Source organism: Simochromis diagramma, unplaced genomic scaffold, assembly GCF_900408965.1.
Source record: "Simochromis diagramma unplaced genomic scaffold, fSimDia1.1 OVJJ01000197.1, whole genome shotgun sequence".
NCBI classification, from domain to species: domain Eukaryota; kingdom Metazoa; phylum Chordata; class Actinopteri; order Cichliformes; family Cichlidae; genus Simochromis; species Simochromis diagramma.
In genome coordinates, this window is record NW_024386935.1 from 81,194 (window position 1) to 98,124 (window position 16,931).

The 16,931-nt window shown below is 38.6% G+C and overlaps 1 protein-coding gene across 3 annotated transcripts in view; it reads left to right on the forward strand.

Annotated features, from left to right (window-relative positions):
- Positions 1-8,341: 8,341 nt before the first annotated feature.
- The window catches only part of birc6 (baculoviral IAP repeat containing 6), a 139,305-nt gene continuing 130,715 nt past the window's right edge, over positions 8,342-16,931 (forward strand). For all 3 annotated transcript variants that reach the window (XM_040037149.1, XM_040037151.1, XM_040037150.1), the window contains exon 1: positions 8,342-8,786. In XM_040037149.1, coding sequence (XP_039893083.1) covers positions 8,576-8,786 — 211 coding nt within the window. In that variant the 5' untranslated portion in view covers positions 8,342-8,575. The remainder of the gene's footprint in view (positions 8,787-16,931) is intronic.

Genomic DNA, 16,931 nt, shown 5'->3' on the forward strand with positions numbered 1-16,931 from the left:
TACACTAAGTTTATTGTTAATTAATAGGAAAACTCCAGACGATTCCATTCTGAGCTGAAGAAGCTTCTGATTGGTTCGTAGAGTCCATGTGAGTAAACTGGTGGCACACCTGTGGATGCATATAAGGCAAAACACAGAGCCTGTTTCTTTGACATGGGAAAATCAAGAGATGTCAACCAAAACACCAGGAAAAGAATTGTGGAGCTCCATAAGTGTGGCTCAATTTGAATACAATTTGGTGCCATTTGCAATTAAGAAATACAGATAGTTTCTCTCTTTACTCTTAAAGTTAACAAATATGTTTTTTATATTTATCAATCTAAAAAAATAAACATTTAGTCTGATTTGATGTTACAATTAAAAAAGTGTTTGTGTTTTTATCTGAAGAGTACATAAATATCTGGTTTCAACTGTATATTTGATGATGTTGGTGTTTGGCTTGATTGTCAGCACAAAGAGGGAGAGAGAGGAACAGAGAGGGAGAGAGAGGAGCAGAGAGGGAGAGAGAGAATGAGGACAGAACAGAGATGGAACAAGAGCAGGTGAGACACACATGTTAGTCAAATGGTTGTTTGCCAAAACTCATCAGAACATGTATCTAGTACCTAGTGTTTCTTTTTAGATACCATTTGTTACTTTTCAAATTCTATGTTTATTAAGTTATGCAGGCTTGTTTGCACAACAAGGCTAAATAATTATATAAACTTTTCTCAATCTAAATATTGTACTTTGGTAGAATTAAAAAATAAGTGTAGTGCAGGTCTATGATGATTTTTAGTGCTACTATCATCTAGTTCTGATTCTGGTTCTGTCTTGGTTACTGTTGTAGTCCTGTTTTAATTCCGGATCAGTTCTGGGTCTGGTTGAATTGGGGTTTAGTCCCTGTGTCTTGATACAGGCTCGACTTTGTTCTGCCTTGCTGCTTAATTAAAAAACTAGTTTAAGGTGTCCTGCATATGTATATAGAATAGCATCTGGCTGCAGTTTAAAGACTTTTTTTGTCTCGGTCTTGACTTGGTCTCGGTCTTGGTCTCATCTCAACTTGGTCTTGGTCTTGGTCTCGGTCTCGACTCAGTCTCGGTCTTGGTCTCGTCTCAACTTGGTCTTGGTCTTGGTCTTGTCTTGGTCTCGATACCCTCTGGTCTTGGTCTTGTCTTGGTCTCGATACCCTCTGGTCTTGGTCTTGTCTTGATCTCGGATTAGGCGGTCTTGACTACAAGTCTAGCGGGGAGGAACTATCTTGTCTTACTTGGGAATGAACAGGAGACTTGTCTTCATCCTCACTGTTCACACTTTCAGCATACACCTTCAGTCTTGCTTGTGCTGCATTACGCTTTTGCAATGCTTTCAATAGTTCCACTTCCTTTCTCTTTTCATTTAACCTTGTCTTTATTGAGGTGCTCTCAGTTAGAAATTGAGCTCTTTTCCTTGCAGCCTCAACTTCAAGTTCTCTGATTTCTTCCTCACACTCATGCTGTGTTTTCATTATTTTAATGACTTCTTCCGTAGCTGCTACTTCAGCTGCAGCTTCTTGTCTTTGTTGTAGTGTGACCAGAGATGATTGCTTTGACATCCCAGAGATAGACCTTGACTTATATGTGATCCTTGAAGAAGTGCTGGTTGAACTGCTGTCATACACGGACTCTGAATCAGGCCAGGGTATACTATTTGGATCACCATCTTCTTCTAAAAGGCACCGAGCCTTTGCTCTGGCAGTTTCACTGATAGCCATGCACACATCACATCTTCTGCGCATTTCAATATCAGGACTTTGTATTTTCCTGATCTCATCATGAATGTTACAGATGTCAGTCATACTAGCGTCTATAACACTTACAGCTTCAGGTATTAACTCAATGTCTTTACTCTTCACCATTCTTTTAAATACGTTTATGTGGTATTTCCACTTCTTGTAAACTCGCTCAAAATTGTTTGTCAAGTCATTTAACTTGGCTTCTTGTAAGGATTGTCCTTTTTCAGTGAGAGTGCGTCTGCGCTGGCTTCTGCGTAAGCTTTCTGACTGTGTGCCCTCAGTAAATACTGAGCACTGTGGAGTTTCTTCTCCATTTGTCTGCTCTTTACTTTCATCATTTTGAAAATTTTCATCAGCACTTTCTTCTTCAGTGGGCTGTATTGCATTTTCTTTTTCATCTGCCATGTTGTCTTAATAGTATTTTCACTTGACTTTAACATTTACTTGATAAATCTTGATTTTAGCTGCTCCTTAATATGAAAGGTCACTTTGAATTTCAAATGGAACTGAGGCTTGATAACAATTTACAAGTGCTTTGTTACTTCCAAAACACGGACTTTTGTGCTTGCTTGATTATCTTTCACTTGTTAGCTTGCTTCTTTACGTATCCAATGCATTTGCTGGAGCATGTGATACTTCTCTTGCTAGTAGCGTCTCTTGCTAGTAGCGTCTCTTGCTAGTAGCTTCTCTTGCTAGTAGCGTCTCTTGCTAGTAGCTTCTCTTGCTAGTAGCTTCGGTCCAACCATCTCATTGCCTTCTCCGGAGCAGTGTAGTGTTCTACTATGCCGGCTTGTACACATACACGAGAGACACGAGAGTTCTTCTTTACTGATGTTTACTGTGCTTCTCTTAACGTACACAGGTACACCGTAGAACTGGTGAATACAAATGTACAAGAAAATTATATTTCAGCATTAAAACATATTACAATATAAAATTCACAAAATATAAACAAACATACCACTTTGGCCTGCAAGTAGACAAACCGGTATAATTGGAACTTAGGACTTGTTTCTTCTTTAACATTCACACGGCTAGACCGTCACCATGAGCAGCTTCTCTGACCTTACTTCCCAAAACAGGAAGTGACCTCTGCCCTTACCTTATACTTACAAAATTAACCGGTTATTTTCCATGTATCAAATTAACTGTACACCAATCTGGTAGGCAAAAAAGGAAAATGTTAACATGCTCAACACAAAAATAAAACATACAAAATAAAACGCGTTAATTACATTATCATTACAAGAGTTCCGCCTAGTGGTCAAATAATAACATTTCACCAACTGTTACACACATGGCCACCCTTTATATCGGTGGACCTCCACCAGGCGTCACTGCCCTCTCCTTAGAGAAACCCTCAACAGAAGAGTTGAGAAACACAAAACTTGTGAGATCTGTATGTCCTTGTGAGTCTCCACCTGTTACAGTGGCACCGCCTGGACTGTCTCAAGACAGACCAGACCAGGTGCACCACAGACACTTCAAACCTCATCTCAGGACAAAAACTAAAAGAACAACATAAAAAAGGAGAAAATTTGCCTTAGAAACATGCAGGGTTAGAGGAGACGGCAGCCGTGTAGAGGTGAGCCTGTGTGCGTCTTTTTTCTTTTAGTGAACAACAGAAAAACAGAAAAATGAAAGAAAACTTACCTTAAAAATCTGTAGGGTTTTCTCTGAGACATGTTGGAATCTGTAAACAGTTGCTCCCAAAAGGATCCAGATGTTTCGAAATACTTCTCTGGCGAACGTTTCAATTCTGAGAACATAAATGCTGTGATTAATGGACTAAAAGTCATCGCTTCTCACCCCTATTTATGGATCCAAGGATCAAAGGATCAAATTGGTGGTAAGATTCTAAATATATGTGATGTCATAATCCTGTTAAATAGTCCCAATTTCAGACCTCATCTGAGGGCAAAAACCACAAGAACAACATAAAAAAGGAGAAAATGTACCTTAGAAACATGCCGGGATGCAGGAGACGGCAGCACTGTAGAGATGAGGACACGCATCAGTTTGAAATAAACAAAACAATAAGCACAGTTGTACAGACACACACACACACACTCCCAAAAACTAGCCAGCCCTCATGAGGAGGTTTTGATGTGCTCCCGGTGCGGGAAAGAAAGCAGGAAAAACCGGGAGCGGGCCGCCTCACCGCTCTTTACATTAATGGACTGCCCCAAAGAAATCCAAACACTGAAATGTTTGCAAACACGTGATTATGCATAGACGTCCACCCTACCAGCCAACGTCAGAACTCCACGCATGCACACATCAATGCACATACATCTGCACACATCCAGAGAAACACTCCCCCAAAGAAATCGAAACATGGAAAATTTTGCGCACACTGCACACACATTCAGAGAATGTTCTGGTGAGTCTCCACCTGTTGCAGGTGAGTGCAGCCTGGACTGTCTCAAGACAGACCAGATCAGCTGCACCACAGACATTTCATACCTCATCTCAGGAGAAAAACTGAAATAACAACATAAAAAAGGAGAAAAAGGACCTCAGAAACATGGCCAACATCTGTTTGATTAGACTAACAAATAATGGTTGGCCATTTTCAGGTGCTCGCCTAACCTTCAGTAGTTGTTCGAGCTCATCGAGACGCTTAAGTTTTATATATCGAGTTTCCTTGGATTGATAATCTGTCTCGTATTGAAATTGTTCTTTGGTCAGTTTTGCCTGTTGCCAGAGATGGGCAGTAATGCGTTACTTGTAACGCGTTACTGTAACGCGTTACTGTAATCTGATTACTTTTTTCAAGTAACGAGTAAAGTAAGGGATTACTATTGCAAAAACGGTAATTAGATTACCGTTACTTTCCCGTAGGAACGCTGCGTTACTGCGTTACTAAAACCATGATTTTTTGCGAGAATGTCTCACGACAGTGACGTAAGCGAGTGCGCTGTTCGTGACAACAGCTGTGTGCAGATCAACAATGGATCACATATCGATTGTGGGAGAGAGTATGAGCGTGCGGCGTTTAAAGCGTGGAAGTACTGACCTTACTTTGAGTTTGATTCCATAAAAAGTGACAAAAACATTAGTGTCCATCGTGCGTGGGAAGAAAACTTATTTTTACAGCGAAAAAACCCCCTAAACTTCCAAGCAAGCACCAAGTGCGCAACGACGTAATGGGAAACTCACAGAGAAACTCGCGGATTCTTCAACTGACCGCGGCACACCTGCACCAGGGTAAACCTCCGCCTACCGTAGTCCTGCTTTACAGGTGAAAATAGAGCAACAGGACCGCTGAGTCTTTGACTTTATTTATTTTCTGCTGTGTTTTACTTGCATCTATTTGAAAGAGTGAGTGTAAACACAAAATTTTTTTTATTTTATGTGCTGGAATGTGTAGAAAATAGGTTTAAATGTTAAACTAATTTATTCAAGTCAGAGAATGTTGCATATAATTAAATTTTTGCTTGATGCATAAAGTTAAAAGATTAAAACTGATAAAACAAGTTAAAAAAGAGACTTTTCCATTTGATTACATTTTGTGTGATGGATTATGTAGAAAAAGTAGAATTGGGCTGAAAGATCTATCGCTTTATCACCTATTCAGGTTGTAAATCGTGTTTTTAAAAAGTAACTAAGTAACTAAGTAATTAATTACTTTTGAAAATAAGTAATCAGTAAAGTAACGGGATTACTTTTTTGTAGAGATGGCACGATACCACTTTTTTATGTCCGATACCGATACCGATATCATAAATTTGGATATCTGCCGATACCGATATGAATCCGATATAGTGTGTTTTAATCAACAAAACTGTTTTTTTAAATATCTTGCTGCATTTTGTATAAGTTCATACTCAAGTTTAAAACAACAACTACACTAAAGCTATTCTGTTATACCTGTATGCAAAAAAAAATATTTCATAGTTCAGCAATACTGATCAATCTAATAAACTCAAACCTACACCATCCTCCCTATTCTGGTATTTTAAAGAGTACTTAGCGTAAATATTAAGCAACCTAACTAATAGGGTTCCAACTCCCAGCAACAACAAAAATAAATAAATAAAAAATAGGGAACCACCCCTCACGCTCCACCTCATGATGCTTAATCGACGTAATGAACCTTAATTTGATGCAGTGTGGAAAAAAAATGCACAGAAATCAATTATTTTTCAATATATTAAAATATTAAATAGATTCAACATCTTTCTTCAACAAAATTGCAGACTGCACAGATGGTACCTTCCCAAAGGAAAAAGTACTTACATATTAGTACTATAGCTTACATATTAGTACTATAGCTTATATATTAGTTAGGTATATATATATTAGACTTAATAGTTACTATATACAGTAATGGACTTCTATTCATTTTACATCAAATTAAAACTTTGGGTGTCAGATAATTATTTATTAAAAGCTAGACATTTTAAATGAGAATAAGAAAGAAAAGTATATCTTTGTGCCCCCTTTTCCCTGTTAATGCCCTATCGGCCCCCCTGGCTAAACTTTGCTAGATCCGCCCCTGCACAGTTACCAGCGTCAGCTACGTAGAAAAAGATCCTGGTGTAGAAATTAATATTAAATAAATTCTAACAACAGCTTATCAAGCTTAAACGTGTTGCTGTTGTTTATCCACTGGTTTCCTCTTTCTGGTGCAAAGTGGGCCAAAAACAAACAAGAGAGACGGACTCGCGACAGAAAAGCCGATCAGCTGATCATTAAGCAGTTTCATGATTGAAGTAGCAGCAAGAAGAGGCAGTCGCTCCATATATCGTTTGTTAAGCTTAACGCAGGAATGCTTTACAAACATTCAGAGATGGACTTACACACTTGCTTTACTTCTCTCGGGGATAACTTTGTCGGAGATGAAATGCCGGGTTGCTAGTGAAGCTCCAAATGCTATCCAGACCACCGACAGGTCCCGCATGCCACAGCCGCTCTATCACGTGATGCATACTGCTCCGACGTGCTAACGTTCTGAGGTGAGTTATGGCGTGTTGCAAGTTTTGTGAGGTGCTTTCGTGATATTTAATGGATCGGATTACATTTTTTATTTTTCTCCGATATCCGATCCAGTAATTTAGGTCAGTATCGGACCGATACCGATACGTAATATCGGATCAGTCCATCTCTACTTTTTTGGGGAAGTAATCAGTAATTAGTTACTGATTACTTTTTTCAAGTAAGTTGACCAACACTGCCTGTTGCAGATTGACTTTATATTTTATAATTTGGTGGCCTGAATACTTTGAACATATAGAGATAACTTGTGCTATTTTACCAATGTTAGTGAGAATAGAAACCTAGTTCCTGTCTATATGCCCTTTAAATTTAAAAATTGCCATTTAATCTTTAGGACATTAAGTTCCTTGCAAAAAGGAAAGTCAGAGGATAGTGGATTGGAGAGATGGGTGTGTCAGTCCAAGTTAAAGAAGAGTTGAGTCTGACAAAACTACTTTGAATGTTGTGTACATGAATTATTTATATATCAACTCACATACACTTACACCATGTAAGGAAAAATCACAAAGAAAATGATCCATGTTCTCTGTATAAGTACTTAGTGCCCAGGACCTTTAGGCTCGGTGCTGACTGGTGAGACAAAGCTGATGTAATCAGTCAGTTGGCAAAGTATTGAGAACTGTAACCTCTTAAGTTATCTTGTGTGGAGAAAAACAGTCCAGGGATTTACTTAATATGTTTAATTTACTTAACACCTTAATATGAAAACTAAACTGCAAATTCCATGATGTATTTTTTAAGCAGGAACCCACTGTGAATTCTCTCTGAGGCCCAAAAAACAGATGGTGAGAGTACTATCAGTTTGGTCATTGTGTTGTAGTGGTTTTGATTACAAGTTTTCAGGGTGCATCATTGGCTATAGCAGATGTTTTAGAAGAAAAGGTGAATTAAGTTCTATGTATTTTTTAAAAAAATGATCTTGCTTTTATTCATTTTATCTGTTTTAATTCTGTTATTATGAGAGGATCCCACTCCTTACAACAGCGCTGCCAGTTTCCCATGATAATAAAGTTATTTATATAGTTATTATAAGTTCTTATCTTTATATTGATTAAAAGACTATGCTCTACACAGTCCTGTACATTTTCTGTTATTGAAAAATGAATATAAAATCTGCCCTAGCACTTGCACAAGTGATGGAATTTCCTTATAAATTAATTTTAATACTGGCAAACGACTTATTAGAGTTGCATAGAATTTAAAAATAAAATCAGTTTCCTCTCAGGTTGACCCCAGCAAGTTTTCAGGGTTTAATTGTTTTCTCTCATTACTGTGCAGTTAAAAAAAAGGTCTGCTTAGGTTGCATTCCAATTCTAACTGAAAAAATATATTGCTGGAAACTCTTTTCTGGGCAGTGCTTTTCCATGATGCCCTAATTTACATTTTTCACTTGAAATATCAAATTCATCTGTGTTTAGTGTTTGAAGCCGATGATCACTGTACAAATTCAGTTAACGCATAGAACCAAAATATAACCAATTTAATGTACTTTTTGTTGCGGAGCCACTGTTTTGTTGTTCTTAATGATTTGTCCAGCCGATGTTCTCGTTTGGTGTCGGCGTTATCGCGGGATGTGGTGCCGAGATACGCTAGCTCCGTTTACCTAGAGTGTAACTGACAGAAAGCCCAGCCTGGAGTTTGTCGGCGCTGATGGTGAATAGCCACTGCTGCGGTGACGGCCGGAGGAGAAGAAGCCGCAAAAGGAGTCAGCAGTGGCAGAGGAGTGACAGTTTGGACTTAGTCTTATAGATTTAGCAGTATTACGTCTACCATCGGATCTTTACAAACCTAAAAGGGAAGGGAAGGGAGAAATAAGGAAAGATGGCGGCCGCGGCCTCGCCGGGCTCGGGCTCGTCCACCTCCTCAGACTGGATTGTGCTGAGAGACGGTTGCCTGCGTTGCGACGAGGAGGGCCTGCTAAGCCTGTCCTACCACCCGGCCCTCAACGCTATCTTGGCCGTCACCAGCCGCGGCAGTATTAAAGTAATTGACGGCACTTCGGGGGCCATTCTTCAGGCTTCAGCATTGCACGGTAAATATCGGAGTCCTCTGTCAAGCCATGTCACCAGCAGTTTCAGTTTTGACAAGCCAAACACTGACTGTCAACAGACACTAAACACGACACTGGCTGAGTTGTAACCTCAGCCCGCTAATGTTAGCTCTTACTAGCATGGCCTAGTCAGGGTATTTGGCAACTAGGATTTATGTAGCCTTTTCTGCCTAAACCAGGGTCATCGTCTTTGGACATTGGTTTGTTTATGATCAAACAAGTTCAAGTTCTTCTTGAACACCTGCGTTTGCTAATGTTTACTATAGCTGCAACTTGACATATCTCCCATGTCTGCTAATAGCTGGAAAGTGCCAGTTAGCCGGTTAACCTTCCCGGTCAGTTTCTGTCATATTGGTGGTCATGTATGATGTGTCGTTAAAACTACAGTTTACACGGTGGCTATCTGAAGTATCAGAATTACTATCACCCACTTGGATGTGGTACTATGTTCTTCGCTGAATTGTTGTGATAGTCAGTAGGCTAGCTAGCGGCTCCCCGGGTGCTTTACTTCACAACCCACCGGGTGCACTGTCAGTTGTTTGGAAGTACTGGTGTGATGTTCAAAGTAAACTCACTGTGCCAGTGTAACAGTGTGGACGTGTTTGTTCACATCAGTTAACTTAATAAAGCTTTAGAGAGTTTGTCAGAAAGTTACTTTTGACGGAACACGTTAAAGCATTGTATAGTCAGGTATAGGAGGAGCACGACGTGCTCCTCCTATACCTGACTATTGTACCATGGTGTTTGAACATTAGTGCATAGATGGAGTTTTTACAGAACTGGTGAAAGAGAAATTCATTACCATTGTTGGTTTGGGTGCCCCATAGGAAGCTTTGGTATTGTTAACATATTAATGGCACCCGTTTGCTAATGGTTGCGTGTCTTTCATCCTGACTTTTATTATTTAATAAAATTTGCATATTTCGAAATGTCTGTTTATTAGGATTCGTTTCTTATAATGGCACCTGTTATTACTTTGTCTAAAGAGGTAATAGGTAGAACCTTACAACAGCTACGTTTTTGGTGCTTTTGGTCTCTTTGACTCTGCAATATTGTGTAAACAAACAAACAAAAAACCCTGCTTGCTTTTATGATTTGCAGTCCAAGGTGGATTGATATGGGCAAAGGAAGAACCCACTGAATTCTGGTGGCAATCTGAATAGAGGTCTGTTGATTTGGCTGAGGAATCTCATATCATATCAGAGAGGAGTATTGGCTTTGGAAATGGTATTTGCTCATAATGTTCACCTCTGATTTCCTCATCTTATAGAGGTCCACCATATTGGACGTGATGTGCGGTAACAATCATGTTATATGTATGGCCAATATGCGTACTTAACATAGAGATTATTGTCGTTCCCCCCCCCCTCACAAGGCCTATATCATGCTGCGTGGTTAGGTACATTAATAATCAATGACAGAAAGAGATTTTTTTTTTCTAAAACACTATCCTGTTGTTTCAGATAACAGAATTGGAAAAAGGTCAGATTAATAGTATAACAATCTTACATTATTTGACCTTGTGAAATCACCATTGTCAGTTTCAAGCAATATTTGACCATTTAAAATTTTTACATTTATATTTTCGTGATATCTTTCTAGGTTTTTTTTTTTCTTTCTCATCTTCTTCAGCTGCCTATTCCGGGACTACTCTTGCTTTCTCATATCCACCTCATCCTCTCTCATCAACTAAACTTAGGGTTGTAACATAAGAAATTCTACATAAACACATTTAATTTAATTTTGTTATTGTCGCAATTAGCTATCCTTAGCAGATCAGACATGCGATGCTGTAGTCTCTGGACAGCTGACATGAGATGGCTAAACAACAACATAATGTTAAAAGCTAGCGTCATGCCAGCTAACATTAGACTCTAGTGTCCTAAAACTTTTAAACTATCTCCACTCTGATCACCAGTTTGATTACATTCTCACACCACAAGAGTTCATTTGGCTTCAAAGAAGTTTCGTTAACAGCCATGAATAGCAGCAAAAAGGAGCTAACAGCTGCACAGCAGTGGAAAATTCTAACAATTCACCTCAGTATCACTGTCATTAATCAGAAATGAGCTATACTGACTCGTTTACTCATAGTTGCTATAGTTTGTCCCATTTACATAATTTTTAACAGGTTTTTCATTTTGTTTCAGAAGTTTTACACATCCAAAATGGTCAACAAGTTAATATCACGTGTCTGCAAAACCTCTATAGAGCTAAATGACTTGGTGCTTGCATTATAAAGTGTGTTGTTTTGTGGCTAAGAAATGGGAAGTGACTGAACTCATGATACAAAAATCCATATTGTTTTACAGTTGTTCCATCTTACTTTACCATAAAGACCACGTGGAGCTGTTCAAGTATGCTGGGTCACTGAAAGCTGTATTGCTCAGCTAATGAGGGAACTGGAAAAGCATCAGTAAAGTTTTTTTTATTTTTTGTTGATGATTATCCAATGGTTCTTGTTGGATGCAAGTAGGTAAAAATCACTGGAGGCACTTTGACTTCATGTTGAGTGATTACAAAGAGACCAATGCCTATCAAGTCTAAGTCTTAATCAGGGTTAAACTCAGAGCCAGAATTAAATACCAGCAATTAGCAGCAATTTGCAAACATCTGAGGCATATTATAGAACCCCGAAGAACATCAGAAATAAAGGATCTAAAGCATTTTGGATTTATAACAAAGGGGATGAATCTCGACATCATTATGAATTTATAACACATTAATAGTTTTATCTTGATGTCTTATCTTGATTGTGTTGTTTTTAATGATTACTGAAGGTCAAAATTATTACAGTAGATAAAATTATAGATCAGATTTGATGTAAACTAGGGCTGCCACAAACGATTATTTTGATAGTCGACTAGTCACCGATTATTTATGCGATTAGTCGACTAATCAGATCATCATCCACTGGACGTAAAACTACAGCTTATTGCACCAGCAGCATCTGCTCTTATATAACTATCATTAGCTTACAGCTTTAAGCTTTTAAGGTGCTAACTAAAAATAAAGACAAGATGATAGTTTATTCAATTTTAATGAAATTTGCAGATTGTTTCGGTAAAGTTTAATAAACTCCTTGCTATCTAAAATATAACAGGACACCGGAGTATATTCTCCAGCATCTCACACTTCTGATAATCAGTTGTCTGCTTTACGTTTATTCAGCTGTGTAAAAACTATAACTTTAATCTCAGCCAAACCGATTTACTCAGGAACAAATAAAATACTAAAAAAAAAAAAAAAAAAAAAAAAAGCCAAACAACATTTTTAATTTATCTAAGTGACTCATATATATTTAACCTGAGTCGCGAAAGACGGCGGTGGGTTTGAAAACAATTTGCCGGGAGTCCGGTGTTCTCATGGCGCTAGTGACCTAGCCCCCGGCTAGCTATCGAGCTAGTGGGTAACAGACGTCTCCGAAAACGTCGGAGCGCTTTTGAAAATATGTGGTGTCCTGATAAACTGAGCCGATATTTGAGGTTTACACAGCTACATTCTCGCCTGAAAATATGTTAAACGTTTATTTTGTGACCCAGAAAGAATAATAAGAGTAATATTAAAACTAACTAGCTACCGCCATTGTTGGAAACTAAGCTGGGCCGCGCTATGAATTCTGGGACACAGCTGCTTCTTCTTCTTCGGGGTTTAACGGCAGCTGGCATCCTTGTACATGCAGTGCTGCCATCTTCTGTTTCAGTCCGTTATTACACTCTTAAATCCTGCTACTTCTGCGTCTTTTGCGATCTTACAAAGCTTCAAACGACACGTCGACTATTAAATCAGTCGTCGACGATTTTGATAGTCGACGTAATCGTGACTAGTCGACAAATCGTGGCAGCCCTAATGTAAACATATAAACATTATTACTACACATAGTCTCTCGTGTAAATGTCAGACTTAAACCAAAAAATTTCCATGGTTAAAATTTTTAGCCCCCATTGGTAATAGTCAGTTGCATAACCCTTTTGCTGGTTATCATCCTGCAGTTGTTTGTTGTGATTTTCAATATGTCTCACACGTTTTTTAACAACCCAAACTCAATCTTCCCAGACAAGTCTCTCAAACCCCTCCAGATTTAATGTCGTCTGACATGGACCTTGGTCTTCAGTTCATACCACAGATTTTTAAAGATTAAAGTCAGAACTTTAAGAAGATGCCTGTCTGTTTATTCCAGTTTTTTTTTAACTTCCTACTTTTTCTACCTTATCTTACCTTAAAGAAGAGCAAACACAACAGTCAATGAGTATTATACTCGGACAAAAAAAAAGTTGATCTGTGTATAAAGAGTAATTGAGATGTAAAACATGAGAGAAATCAAGTGGTTTGATATCAGAGCTTATTTGTATGTATTATGTATTTTTCACTATCTGAACTTTTTTTGTTCTGTTTTTGTTTTTTTAGGTTAGAAAAACCAAAGCACTGCTTTTCCTTTTGTTTTCGTGCAGTCTGTGCTGCCGTGTATTTATTAACACTGTGTTAATGTTCATATACTGATTGTTTTGCCTCTCGTAAATAGCATATCACCGTAGGGCTATGCGATATCACCAAAATCTCATATCCCGATATAAGACATTTGTCGTCCCGACAACGATATTTATCACAAAAATTTTACATTTTCTGTAAATTCTGTGAATCTCTGGGAACTCGACTTGTGCAAAGTTTTTTCAGCTGGGCGTCGTGTACCTAGAATCGAGTGTTACATAAGTTGAAACGGCCGCAATTTTCTTTGTGAGTATTTATTACCCCCGTGGTGCAGGGGAAAGCCTGTCCTAAGGTTTTTTTTTTTTCTTAGCAGCTGATGGCTCTTTTTAGCTTCTCATCTGAAAACACTCTGCGATTTGGTTTATTTTGAAAAATCTCAACAGGATCTTCAGCTTTATTGTGAAAGGTCAGCCCTATATAGAACCATAGGGTGGTTCTATATAGAACCCTATATAGAACAGCCCTATATCACCGTAAAGGTGACTCCTTTAGTATACCCAGTCTCTCAAACCTTCATTATACTCTACAATGTAATATATAATATATAAAGTCTCATAGTCACAAAAAATTGGCAGGCACGTGGACATCTTCACAGACCTTTGTGCTCACTGTCTGAAAATGAAATTTATGTCTACAGACTTAAGGACATGGAAAATCTCAACTCCTAAACTAGAGCTGGGCGATAGAATGATAACGATATGTATTGCGATATAACTTTTTCTCGATATAAAAATTAAACTATTGCGATAGACCTCGCCGCTCTTGTCCTCTTAAAAAAAAAAAAAAAAGAACAGCCAATCCAAATTAAGTAGTGCAGAGCCGAACCAATCACAGCAGCAGCGTCACGTGACTTGTTACGTACAGCACAAGTGCCAAGCCGCACATGTGTATTTGTTTGGGAAGCAGCCAGCCACCGTACCGCCCGGGTAATGGAGGAAATGAGTGTGTCGACTAGAAAAATCAACCGAGCGTGACCGAAGAGAAAACAGATGATGGTTCCAATGCCGGAGAGATTGTCGAACGGAAGAGCCATAGAAGTTCCGTAGTGTGAAGGTATTTCGGCTATTTCAAGTCTGACAAAAAACAGAGTAGCGTTCACTGTAAATTGTGCCGAAAGCAAGTCTGGAAATACAATAAACTGGTGCATGCTCAGGCTACGTCCACACGTACCCGGGTATTTTTGAAAACGCAGATTTTTCTATGCGTTTGCACCATTCGTCCACACGTAAACTGCGTTTTTGGTCACTGAAAACGAAGATTTTTAAAAACTCCGGCCAGGGTGGATATTTTTGAAAACTCCGTTTTTGCATTTACGTGTGGACCGGAAAAATGGAGAAAACGCAGCGTCAAAGGTGTGCGCATTTTTTGACGTCACACTGTGCGCCGCGTTATTGTTTCGGTGAAATGAATTTCTACAATTGACTATGTGCACGTTAGCATATGCTACTTCCGGTGCGGAAACTCCTGTGGGGAGCTTTGTTTCCGGTGTCCTATTCGCGCCTGGTTTACGGTCCAAAACAAGTTAAGCAAATGAATGAATCAAGCGGCGATTTACATTTCTATAGATGTCTTGGGCATTTACCCAATATATCTGTAAATGATGTTCATCGACTTGTCGATATTTTTCCCCCGCGCCTCAGAGCAAAAGAGAAAAGGGATTCAAATGTTATATTTCTCAGCTGTCCCTCGTTTATCGCGGGTGTTATGTTCTAAAAATAACCAGCGATAGGTGAAATCAAGTAGCCAATTTTATTTTTTGACGGTGCAAAACGTTTCGTGGACATACAGTACTGCACTTCAGAGTCACACTGCTAGCGATCAATGCAGCAATTCTGTACTGTACAGGAGAGACGTCACGGAGGAGATCGTCTGCAGCGATCAGGACGCAGGACACAATGTGACGTAAAAAAAGCATGCAAACTTGCACTAAAAAATCCGCAAAACAGCGAGGTGAAAGGTGAACCGCGTTATAGCGAGAGACCGCTGTAATTTTGAAGGTAAGTCACAACATACCCTTCGTAAATACTAATGTATAGAAACCGTTACCAGCAATCGTTCATTTTTTGTGTGGCTTTTTTCACGGTTTGTTAACATGCTGTGTAGGTGTGTACTTGACTAGCTGATATCGACATAACGGGGGAAACATCTGGTTTGACTATTCTTCACCTGTAGTTTGAATGCTGAACATTTGCCTGTTTAATTCATAAGACCAGTCATTATACAGAGATACTTCTGAATGTGGACGATGTGTCTTCTGCTGCAGTAATGCAGTTCTGCTTGTGTTGAGTGATGTAAACAACTGATCGATCTAAACTCTTTAAACGTCAAAATTGATCATTCGATTTTTTTTTTATGACACAACAGCGGTGAGTGTTCCCACCTTCTGCTCTTTGTAACTTAACGCAATCTTTCCGTTTTCGAGTTTTGGACATGATTTTGGAGTATATCTTCGCAGTAGCGATTGACCGCAAAGTAAAGCTACCAGAAATGCACAACCCCACATCCGGTCTCAAACCAGGAAGTTAGCATTGTCTCGTGCACATAGTCAATACTGTTACTGTTAATTCTACTCTCTGCAGTGTTTAAATGCTTACATATACACACAGTTACTGTCCCTCCACACATACGACTCTGTTCTGCTTCTATGCCCCAGCTTTGTTTACTTTTTCCCACCGAGGCTTCTAGACTTCTGATTGGCCAACATTTCTGCACGGTTAGGAATATAGTGCCACCTGCTGCTTTGGCATGTTCATAGCAGCGTTTTCCATCATTTCTGCCTTTATGTGTGGACGGGATTATTTTTTTAAAACGAAAACGGAAAATCTCCGTTTTCAAAAATACCCGTGTACGTGTGGACGTAGCCTCAGTCTCTGACTGGAAGCGCTAATTCGTCATTCGGCTTCGGTCAGACTAAAGTAACTGTTAAAACTGTTTGAAAAGCTAAGCTATACAACAAGGAGAGATTGAGAATTTCCTTTTAGTTCTCAGTTTATTTGATATTGAGAAAAGTTAGTCAATTTTGTCTGTTCTTCTGTAAAACAAACTAAGATTTATTTTTAGAATTAATATTTTGTTTCTAAGTGGAATTGACAATTTAATAGTCTGTTTCGTTTGTTCTATTTTGAAACTTAAATGCTTTAGCGGCTGCCTTTTGTGTAGTTTGCAATATTTGCCTTTATTTATCTGAAAAAGTCTCATGTTCCTTAAGTACATCTACCCTGTTGAACTTATTATGGGAAATAAATATTTAAATAAAAACAAGCTGCTGATTATTTCACATTTTACTTGTGATCAACGGCACATTTAAATCTTACAAATATAGTTATTTGGCTTATATCGTGATATATCGTTATCTCCTGAAATGAAAAAAATATATCGTGATATGAAAAAAATCTTATATCGCCCAGCTCTATCCTAAACTTAAATGCTTTTTTTGAAATAGTTTTTAAGGCACTTGCACATATGATGGAATTTTTTCCCCCCCGGAAAGTTCATGTTTGCTAAGAATTAGGGTTGGGCGATTGGACAATTATATCGACCAATCACCTTTTACAAGGGTGGTTTATTTATTTATTTGCCCATGAGTAAGTTTGTTAATAATGATGGAGCTAATAGAAACAGGCAACAGAAAAAAAATAA